Below are 11,343 nucleotides of genomic sequence, written 5' to 3' on the forward strand. Positions count from 1 at the left end.
AATAGTAGTAGTAATAGTAGTAGTACTTACAGTAAAAATAGTAGTAGTAGTAGTATTAGTAGTAATAGCAGTAATAATAGTGGTAGTATTAATAGTCTTTCATGCTTAAGTCATGTAATATGTAATGTTAAAGGCACTGCACTATTTGATGCTTTTCTGCAGAGCAGAGAGATTCTTTTTCTTTCCCATATTGCTTGAAACCTGTGGCCTGCTTAATAAGGTTGAATGTCCTTCTTAAGTAGTTTTCCTTTAATTGGGCTCACCTGGCAAGTCTGGTCCAATACACAATACCATCCATGAGCTTAAAATTGCAACCAGAGTGGCTGGTTCTTTGTGTGACACATGGTGTTGGCAAAGTACAGGTGGTCATTTGGTGTTTGTTTCCTACACCGTATTCCTTCTATCTTGTCTCTCTGGGAAAGTTAGGTCTCACACTTTCTGCTTTCCCATTCCTATTTAAAAAAAAAGCAGTGAGGTTCTCCCTCCCCTTCTCCTAGTTTACTCATTTGTCTTTAGAAAAAAACTGGAGGTTCAAGGAACCTTCCTCCTTTCCCTCTTTATTATTCTGCCATAGCTTTGTTTGGGAGCGGCAGGTAATCTTTATGACACTTAAATCCAATTTGCATTCATTTGAAACACAGTATTTATATATATAGAGAGAGAGAGTGAAAGAGAGAGAGAGAGAGAGAGAGAAATAGAGAGAAACAGAGAGAAATAGAGATAGAGATAGAGAGAGAGAGAGAGAGAGAGAGAGAGAGAGCAAGCCAGTGACGACAGTGGCAAGGAAAAACTCCCTTTAGATGAGAAACCTTGAGAGAAATCAAGACCCGAAAAGAGGAATCCACACTCCACTGTAAAGCACGACAGATAACACAGTATTGTGCTCATGTTATCAAATTGGGCAATGGGTAATTATTTTTTTTCTCTACAAATGTATCCTGTGGTATCACTGTCAATCAGTGTACATATCGGAATAACATCTGTACTTCCTCAATGTGCTAGGTCAAAACCGGCCATGCAGTAGGATAGGGAGGGTGTATTAATATTGATAAATTATTAAGTTAGTTGTGAAGGAACTGATAAGGAGGCGGGTTTGTAGTTCCTGAACGAGACAAGCCCCGGCCACTGCAATAGGGTTACCTTCATGTTCATAATCAGCTTGGCTGGAAACGGGTGGGGTTTGAAGCAAACTTTGTCTCTTCCTGTTAAAACCTGAAGAGGGTCCAACACCTGAACCATTAGGCAGAGGAAAGCTTAAGAGAGAGCACGGCGAGTTCTCTCCTCATGTACATCACATTATTTCATAACTGAGGATTACAATAATGGCGCTGATGAAGCAGCTCTTCTTCCTTTGGCTGTTAGGAGCAGCAGCAATGGTGCAGAATGCAGCAGGTAGGTTAATAACCTCGGGATGGATTTATGATACGTTTCTTTTTTTAAAGCATTTTTTTCTGCTGTTGATTTAGTCCTTAATAACACAGTCCTTCACAGTGTAGAAATTCAGGAATGGGAATGGTGATTCTCATACGTTTTAGTAAAAAGTATCCAAAACAGGAACAGTCCAGAACAGTCTTACCATACTTCAGTTCCTGTGCTGACAAATGCACTGCTTAGTGACCTGCTAACAAGCTTTTCACTCAAGCTACATGTATTGACGTCACCATTTCATTGAAGTAAATAGTCATTTTCTCGAGCGGTTTCAGGCTGGTTTTATCGTAAAGGTTGTAGGATTTCTAAGTGCAGGCAGCAGCAGAGGTTTGATTGATCTTGTTTAGGGCAAATGTGACTCTTCACCCCTTTAAATTTCCATTGCATTAATGTCCTTCTGTTTCTGATTTAAGATCTAAGTCTTAAATTTGAACTTCATCCCCATTTCAGATTTACACACCATGTTGCCATGGGCAAAGTTCATTTTTGACCAAGTTGCTATTAGTCCTTTCATTGACTTCCTGTCACACTGCAAACTGAAATTTTGATCAGACCTTGAATACAAATAAAAAATCAGACAGAAGAAACTCCAAACTCAGCAGTATTCCAACAAAATTCAGAATACAAATGTATAAATATGTAAAATGTACAATATAAAAATACACATTTATGGGGTCTGATATATTTATAACTTTGTGTCTCCAAAACATCAGTTTTACAAGAAAAGGAAAAAACCTTCTTAACTTTTAATGGAAGTCATTGTACAACCCCAATTCCAAAAATGTTTAAACACTATGTAAAATGTTAATAAATATAAATAAAACTAGAATAATTTGCAATGATTTGCGAATCTCATAGAGCCATGTTTTATTCCCAACAGAACATAGAACACACATGAAAGCGAGACTTTTATTTTTTACCGTATTTAGATCTTGATGGCAGCAACACATATCAAAAACATTTTTTCCAGATTCTATATATGTCAACAACAAAATGAAAACAGCAAAAATGGAGACACTAGGTTTCTGTGTTACAAGGATAGTATACACTGTGTACATCAGCTATAACATTAAAACCATTGGCAAGGGATGATCCCATTAAAAAAGCATTTGCCAAGCAAGTAACCAGTCTATTGTTGAAGCTGATGTGTTTGGTAAGCGTCATAATAAATAAGCCTTTTGACCATGTTCCTGGTATGCTGTGGTTAGTACTCTAATATTGTAGTTCTAAATGCCAGTCCTACAAGTCAGTAGCTGAGAGTAGAAGAAGAACTGTAAGATGCTTTTTGTCAGGTTTTGTACACTGCACTAAGGTTTCTAGTAAACGCTGATCAGCCATAACATTAACACCACAGTATTATCTTCATCTACAGTGACATCTCTCAAGGGGTGGATATATTAGGCCTTAAGTAAACAGTCAGTAATGTGTTAAAAGCAGGTAAAATGGCTAAACATAAGAATCTGAGCCACATTAACAAGAACCAAAGCATGATGGCTAGACCACTTGATCAATACCCCTTCAAAACATCAGGCAGGTCATGTGAGGGGTTCCTGGGATGCAGTGGTCAGTCCCTACCAAAACTGGTTACAAAAAATAAACCACCTGTGGATCAGCAACTGGGTCATTGATGCATTGAAGGCACATTGATGAGATCCATGGAAGCCTCACCTCACAGCTTAGAGGGCATAAAGGATCTGATGCTAACGTCATGGTGCCAGATACCACAGGACGCCTTCAATGGTCTTGTGTAATCCAGGCCTCGAATGCTCAGATCTGTTGTGACAGCCCAAGGGGGGCCTGCTCAATATAAGGCAGTTGGTATTAATGATATGACTGTATGACTGTATACATTTGAGGTTTTTTTTAGCATGGACTGCAACCTCTTACATACTTTCTTACAACAAATTCTTTATCATGCCAACAAAACATATAATATTTAGGAAGATCATTGTGGTCATTAATCTTGATTAAACTGATTAATTTAGGTCTAGCTGACCCTTGATTTGTTGTATTTTCATGTTAAAATCAATGTTTTCTAACATGTTGACTGTGTCAGTTAATGTTTTATGACATTCCAAAGGCCTTATAGAGGATCAGCCGAACCCTACTTATTGCTTCTGGTGGTATAAAATATATGACATAAGGGCACTATAACAGCAAAAATGTAGCAAACTGTCTAACAACATAAATAATGTGATGTATTCAGCTGAGCGTATGTAGCGTACATATTCTTTGCTATAAATACTGCATTCCTTTGTTTTATCAAAAAAACAAGGACATTGACATGATTGCTTTTTTTTGTCCCCCTGAAAAAACTTACAATGCTGCCACCACCGCTGACCCAGGCGCTACCACCACCGCTGACCCGAGCGCTACCACCACCGCTGACCTGAGCCCTACCACCACCGCTGACCCGAGCCCTACCACCACCGCTGACCCAGGCGCTACCACCACCGCTGACCCGAGCCCTACCACCACCGCTGACCCAGGCGCTACCACCACCGCTGACCCGAGCGCTACCACCACCGCTGACCTGAACCCTACCACCACCGCTGACCCGGGCGCTACCACCACCGCTGACCCGAGCGCTACCACCACCGCTGACCCAGGCCCTACCACCACCGCTGACCCAGGCGCTACCACCACCGCTGACCTGAGCCCTACCACCACCGCTGACCCGGGCGCTACCACCACCGCTGACCCGAGCGCTACCACCACCGCTGACCCAGGCCCTACCACCACCGCTGACCCAGGCGCTACCACCACCGCTGACCTGAGCCCTACCACCACTGCTGACCCGAGCCCTACCACCACCGCTGACCCAGGCGCTACCACCACTGCTGACCCGAGCCCTACCACCACCGCTGACCCAGGCGCTACCACCACCGCTGACCTGAGCCCTACCACCACCGCTGACCCGAGCGCTACCACCACCGCTGACCCGAGCGCTACCACCACCGCTGACCCAGGCCCTACCACCACCGCTGACCCAGGCGCTACCACCACCGCTGACCTGAGCCCTACCACCACCGCTGACCCGAGCCCTACCACCACCGCTGACCCAGGCGCTACCACCACTGCTGACCCGAGCCCTACCACCACCGCTGACCCAGGCGCTACCACCACCGCTGACCCGAGCGCTACCACCACCGCTGACCTGAACCCTACCACCACCGCTGACCCGGGCGCTACCACCACCGCTGACCCGAGCGCTACCACCACCGCTGACCCAGGCCCTACCACCACCGCTGACCCAGGCGCTACCACCACTGCTGACCCGAGCCCTACCACCACCGCTGACCCAGGCGCTACCACCACCGCTGACCCGAGCGCTACCACCACCGCTGACCCGAGCGCTACCACCACCGCTGACCTGAACCCTACCACCACCGCTGACCCGAGCGCTACCACCACCGCTGACCCGAGCGCTACCACCACCGCTGACCCAGGCCCTACCACCACCGCTGACCCAGGCGCTACCACCACTGCTGACCCGAGCCCTACCACCACCGCTGACCCGGGCGCTACCACCACCGCTGACCCGAGCGCTACCACCACCGCTGACCCAGGCGCTACCACCACCGCTGACCCAGGTGCTACCACCACCCCTCCTACACCAGGTACTGTTATTTTAAGCACTAATTTTGTTTTTTGAAACCTCACTCTTTTTGATAAAATAGCCCAAAGCTCTAACAACGGGGCAAACAATGCCCCAATTGCATCTGCTGATTCATGTTAGTAATTGAAATTTGCATCTACAGTAATTGAAAAGCATCTACATGTGAAGAACCTGTAAAGAACCATTCAATGAGCCATGCCATTCTTTGACTTTTCATAGAACCTTTTACTAGTCTAACTGAAGTTGTTCCACTTACTGTACCAAAGCTGGATTGAGTGGGTCCCTGTAACATGGAAAAATGTCCTTTCCCATGTTAACACTTTTTTATGTTTCCCTTCCTCTTCTAATTTTGCTGATGGGCTTTATCATCAATCCTGAAGTCACTACAACTACAATTGCAGCCACTACAAAACCAGGTATGGCAGAACCTGAACACCTGGAACTGGTCAGAAGCGCAAAATCACTGTAGAGTTTTGAAACACCTGTATTTCTAACTGAAAAACTGTCTTGTTTCTCAATGTTAATATATATTCAACAGATCCCTGTAATCCGAACCCCTGCCCTCCAGAAAGCAGCTGCGAGGAGCGCTTTGGCAATCACACCTGTGTGTGTCGGCCGGGACTGTTCTACAGTGAAGACCAGAAAACCTGCTCTCTTGGTACATCAACGTTGTCTTTCTCACATCCATACGTTTGAATGACAGAATCAGCTTCCCACACACTGCAGTACTGAATTCGGAAGGATACTGGGGTATTTTTTGATAAGTAAAAAGACTGTGATCAAGAAAAGGACTGAGTAGAAATTATTCATTATTCATTAGTCATTATTTTATTCCAGTTAATGGCAGTCATAGAGCTGTGGACATTCATGTCTTTACTCACAATCTTCTTATTTGATCAATTCCAGCAAAGACGTTCCCCAGTGATTTAACATTCGATGTGACATTTGATCCTGAGATGTCGATCAAGACTTCACAAATATTCCAAGAAACAGCTGAAGAAATCATTAAAGGGGTAAGATCTTTGTGTTTGACCTATTGGGTGATTTTACGTTTGTGATTTGTGATTTTGGCTGTGGACCTCTGACTACTCTACTTTATGTGTTTAGTATCTTCAGAATTCAACAGTTAACATGAGTTTCTGTCATTTCTTTATATTTACAGATCAAGGAGTCTTTTAGTAAAACTCCAGAATTAGGGTATATTGGATCTACAGTTTTAAATCTTAGGTGAGTATCTCGCCTGTGTGTCACTCTTAATGTTAACACTGCTTTGTAACCATAGTTCCACACTGGGGGTTGTTTCACAAGCATTTTCTTAGTTTCTTAAATGATGTTCTTCAATGATCTTAAAAGCAATAACAGGTGGGGTGGAGAGGCCTACGACTGCCTTATCACTTTACTGTATATCTGTACTCCTGGACACTACTGACACTTTACTTAAATACCAATATATGCACATATTCACTCAGTATTGCCATCGGTCTGCTGATACCCGCTCCTTCTGCACATTATTCATTACTCATTCTGTATAAATGCATTGCCTTTTATCTCTGGTTGTTTCAAATGCTTCCATGTGGTCTGGGGATCAATTCCTTGCTTGGGCCAGCATGCCAGGATTTACCAATATTAGAGTTCACATGGATCCCCATTCTCTTTCTAATGTGAGGAAAAAACCTCTGAAAAAAACCTGAATTTTAGAGACTATTCTTCCAGTCGTTTTTTTCCTTTTCATAAAACTCTTAAGCAATGCTGTGTAGCATGCTGTTGCTATCCCACAAAACCCTTGTTTGGACCAGAAAACATGCTCAAAACTGACTTGGAGTAAAATCTTTGCACTCTTACCTTTGAGTTTCCTTAAAAGATAAGGTTGTCTTATCTCTCTGTAGGAGGTTTGTAAGAGATAAGAGGTTTGTGCATGACAGTGTCGATATGCAATACTTGATTAGTCCTCAGTATTAAATGACCCGAGTCGAAATAAGCAGCAAAAACGAAAAAAAAAAAAAAAATCTAATCTAATGTGTAAAGACCAGGCTAAAATAGTCCATATGTATAATAAAGCAACCTTATGTAACATTTGTACCTTAACAGCTTTAAAACAGCTTTATTATAATGATCCACTGACCTGTAATAGGGAAAATAGCATCTCTATTAGGAGTGCACAAAAACACTGATACATTAAAGTATTGCGATATTATGTTTTGCAATACTTTATTGATTCTTAAAAACACAGTATTAAATTTACAATATAACATTTTACATATAAAGCTTGATGTCAGACGATGGTTCATTTTGTGTTGAGTTTAAATCACGACCACTAGATAGCAGTGTTGTACTCTTCCAATCTGTTCCAAGTTCTGATTTTACGTAAATTATTTACCTTAAATTAGATTTTTTAAAATACCGTTTTGCTAACAGTATCTTGCAATATAATCAATATAATGGAGATAATTGACCATAACCCCTGTATTGAGATATGTATTGCATTGCCAGGTTTTTGCAGATGCACAGCCCTAATCTCTATCATTGCTACTGTGCGCTGCTACTGCACTGTTGTACTTGCAATAACTTAGTGTAGTGTGCAGGACATTGCTCGTGTAAACTGCAAAACATGACTCATAGTTGTGTAAAATCCTATACTATTGCTCTACCAGATCAGTCCACATGCTTCTTTCATGGTTCAGATTCCTTAGCTTGTCAACAAGGGCATGTGTAAAGCTGTCCACAGCAGGGGCACCAGCTTAAAATGTAAAAGTGGATTACACTCTGTAACTGTACTGGAAAGAAAGTGGAAAGTGTATCATTTGTACTGTGCTGAGGTCTTAAATAAGCTAGTAAAACCACTGAATGTGTTTTTTGATTGTGCTGCAACCCTGAATTATCGCCATCATTGCAACTAAGAGCTTGCTTTTGAGTGAATGCACAGCTGCGCTCTTCCCGTGTTTACTGTTCTGTTGTGTTCTTGCACAGACAAGGCAGTGTGATCGCAGAGGTGGAGAACTTCTTTGAACTTGCATCAGTCGTTACCGAGAACGTAATAGAGACATCGTTAAGCGGCGTAACTCTTGACGGCAAGAATGCCACAGTTGAATGTATGTATTTATCTTTAATAGATGAAAGTAAATGTTAGAGGATTTTCCAAAGCAGTGATCTAGAATATTTCTTCCTTTGGTTTCTCTTCAGTGAGGGATGCATGCTCTACTGGATACTGTGAGGACGCAACCACAACTTGCTTATCCAGAGACGGCCTCGCTACCTGCACTTGCAAACCTGATTATGTAAAGTCGACAGCAACGGACCGGGCGTGCTTTGGTGAGTTTGTTTTGACGCTGCTGTACGACTTGTCAGTGCTCTTAGGTGCATTGTGTTAGGGGGCCCTCACGCTTGTACTGTCATAAAAACTTACATTCACCTGCTGTCTCTCTGTAGCCTGTCCCAGCGGTGAGAAAGCGGTGAATTCAGAGAGCTGTGAACCGTGAGTACTTGCTTGTGCATGTCTACATATGAGCTGTGAGAAAATGTCAAATATAAAAATGTCAGATATTGACCTGAAAGATTTAACCATTGCTGTTTTTTATCTACACACTGTTTATAATGTAGCTTATAATGGAACTTTTTTTTTTTATTACAGCTGTTCTTTCGGCTATTCTGGTTTTAACTGTAATGAATGTAAGTTACGCTCACATCACTGTTAAAAACCTTTTAAATTCCTCTGGGCCACCAGCAGGGCCAGCCTTCTAATTCTCACTTCAGTTTTCGAAGAATAACAGTTACTTATTAATATATCATAGGGCGTAATAAGTCTAGGATTGAAATTCTTGTTAAGACATAACTAATATGAGTGATGCATGTTTATGAAAATTAGGGGAAAGAAGATCTGCTTTTCCTCCTTGTTTTCCTCTTTGTTGTCTTGAATGAAATCCTGGGTCTAATGATCTCTGCACATTCTCTGAATGATCCGACCATGTTATAATGAAATCTGAAATCCCCCTGAATGCCCACATTCCTAGGATTCATTCCCCTGGGCACATTTCAGATCTCAGGATGAACCTTCTCTTTATTTTCTCTCTCTTCATAGCGCATCTCTTGGCTATGGTTATTGTCGCCGCTGTTCTGGGCACACTGTTACTTGCCAGTCTTGTGGCTGTTATAGTTCTAAGCTGCAGGTGAGCCTGGATCATTTCACTACATACAGATACAGATTTTAATAATACACAGTTCAATACTGTGTCACATGGCTGTTATATTTATACTAAAATGTCATTTGTGGCCTTTTTTAGAAGTCCAAGGAAAGGCAGCACAACGTCTGATGACAGCATTGACTTCAGTGATAGGGAGTTCCGTAAACCTGCAGGAATTCCCAGAGTTCCGCGGGCCAACGTCAGTTCCGGCTGGCAGACAGCCAATCTGGAAACAGCAGATAGTGGAAGTACCCGTGCGCTGGTGGTCAAAGACAAGCCAGAGATCATAGCGGTAAGAACAATGCTCCTTAATGCCTGAATGTCACCATTATTAGTATTATTTCTACACTTTGCTGAAGGTTGGAATTTTCCTTTACAGATGGGCAAGTACAATGATTTCTACAGTGACGATACTAAAAAATATGGGAGCCAACCCTCTCCTGGAGTTGGGAATGGTAATAGGAATAGAAATCCATATGGGAATGAGAATGCGTATGGATATGGAAGTGGGAATGGAAATGCGTATGGAAATCGGAGTGGAAATGCCTATGGACATGGGGCCAGGGCAGTAAGTAATGGCTCCAGGGGCACATGGAACCCCTATTATGATCCAGATGAAGATATAAGCCGCACATATTAATTCCACAGGAGGAAGAGTTTTAGAAGAACATTGATGCTACATTTAAAGGGGCATTAGTCAAGATTCAAGAAATGCAACCTCTGGCAGTTGTGAGGCTGTAAACACAACAACACTGCAACCATTGTTTTATCCCTTTAGACCTGCCTTCTATTCCCGGCCATGAACACAAAGCATGCTTCTGAGAAATGTTTTTAAAAAACGTATCATCTAATCAGGCTACAAATTCTTCTTGGCACAGGAGTGCCGTTTGGCCAATGCAGGCCTCAAACTCCCGTGTCTGAAGGGCATGATGCTGTTTGCGTGTCACCCTGATATGTTGTGCTGCCCACTACATTCAGCTTCTCTATAGTGAAATGATAAACCTATGAACACTCCAATTTAGCTTGCAATGAGTTGCTACTATAGGAAAAGTAAATTAATCCACTGTCCATCATTATCTGCATGTAATATATAAATATCTAATGTAATATATATATATATATATATATATATATATATATATATATATATATATATATATATATATATATATATATATATATATAAGATATACAAAAGATATATAGTCTAAGATATACATATCTGTAACATCACTAATTCTTTTTCCAACCTCATTCAACTAGTAGGTAATAATCCTGTCCATTTTGGAAAAGTACTTCTAATGTTAAACTCTTGTTTTAAAAACTACCAATAAGTATATACACAGTGTTAGCAGGAGAATGGAATCCAGGGCCCTTCATATTAAAAAACTGTTTATGATTTGATTATTTTACTATAAATATAAATATTATCATTATTATCAAACAGATAGATGAGCTAAAAAGAACATTATTAAACTGTTTGACACAAACAAATCACAATCAAGGTTGTCAGACACACTGGTATGTGTGTATGGGTGAGTGTACAGTATAAACACATAAGTGAATAAGGGAATGCACTTGTTTGCGTAAATGTGTGTGATGTTAAGTACTGTATGATCAGTTCTATGCCATTTGTGTCTGTGCTTTGTACACCTTTTGTTGTAAAATAAGTAAAATAATAAAACAAATGTAAATCATGTATTATTATTAGTGAGAGTAAATTGTCAGAAGCTAGAATGAAATCTTGTCCACAGTAACATGTAATAGGAAAACTGTGTAAAACATGTGTCAAGGGTGGAGGAATGTCATAAACATGTAATTTATACTCCAGTTTGGCATTTGTGGATAAGTTTATGTCTGAATAAATTATGAACATTTAAAAAAAAATACAGATATTTGCTCCCTGTTACATTATTGGCACCAGGAAAACAAGACACATTAGTGGTAATGATAGTAGAAACTGACAATTCATAGAAAAAAAGCTCCATACTCAATGCCAAGTTTGGATATCCCAAGAGATTTGAGTTCTCAGATAACTAGCACTACGGCTTGTTACCTGTTGCTAGGAAAGGACAGCCAAAGTTAAAATAAGTGGCCCATAAGTAGAAGAAGGCTGTA

At 41.3% G+C, this 11,343-nt stretch overlaps 1 protein-coding gene across 1 annotated transcript; it reads left to right on the forward strand.

Annotated features, from left to right (window-relative positions):
* The first annotated feature begins 1,140 nt into the window (after nt 1–1,140).
* On the forward strand, nt 1,141–10,335 carry LOC140544196 (uncharacterized). The gene is made up of 13 exons (XM_072667619.1): nt 1,141–1,392; nt 3,774–5,048; nt 5,428–5,463; nt 5,586–5,705; nt 5,954–6,060; nt 6,210–6,274; nt 8,015–8,136; nt 8,228–8,356; nt 8,474–8,519; nt 8,676–8,713; nt 9,123–9,210; nt 9,325–9,517; nt 9,605–10,335. The coding sequence occupies exons 1-13, from the start codon at nt 1,323–1,325 to the stop codon at nt 9,863–9,865; spliced, it is 2,550 nt and encodes an 849-aa protein (XP_072523720.1). The 5' UTR covers nt 1,141–1,322; the 3' UTR covers nt 9,866–10,335.
* The last annotated feature ends 1,008 nt before the right edge of the window (nt 10,336–11,343 follow it).

The sequence above is a fragment of the Salminus brasiliensis genome, chromosome 22 (genome assembly GCF_030463535.1).
Source record: "Salminus brasiliensis chromosome 22, fSalBra1.hap2, whole genome shotgun sequence".
NCBI lineage: Eukaryota > Metazoa > Chordata > Actinopteri > Characiformes > Bryconidae > Salminus > Salminus brasiliensis.

Excerpts from the sequence above, each read along its gene's own strand:
- LOC140544196 (XM_072667619.1), top strand. The coding sequence starts at position 1,323 with ATGGCGCTGATGAAGCAGCTCTTCTTCCTTTGGCTGTTAGGAGCAGCA. Across the intron at positions 1,393-3,773 it reads AATGGTGCAGAATGCAGCAG|GCGCTACCACCACCGCTGAC; the intron begins GTAGGTTAATAA and ends CCGCTGACCCAG. Across the intron at positions 5,706-5,953 it reads CCAGAAAACCTGCTCTCTTG|CAAAGACGTTCCCCAGTGAT; the intron begins GTACATCAACGT and ends GATCAATTCCAG.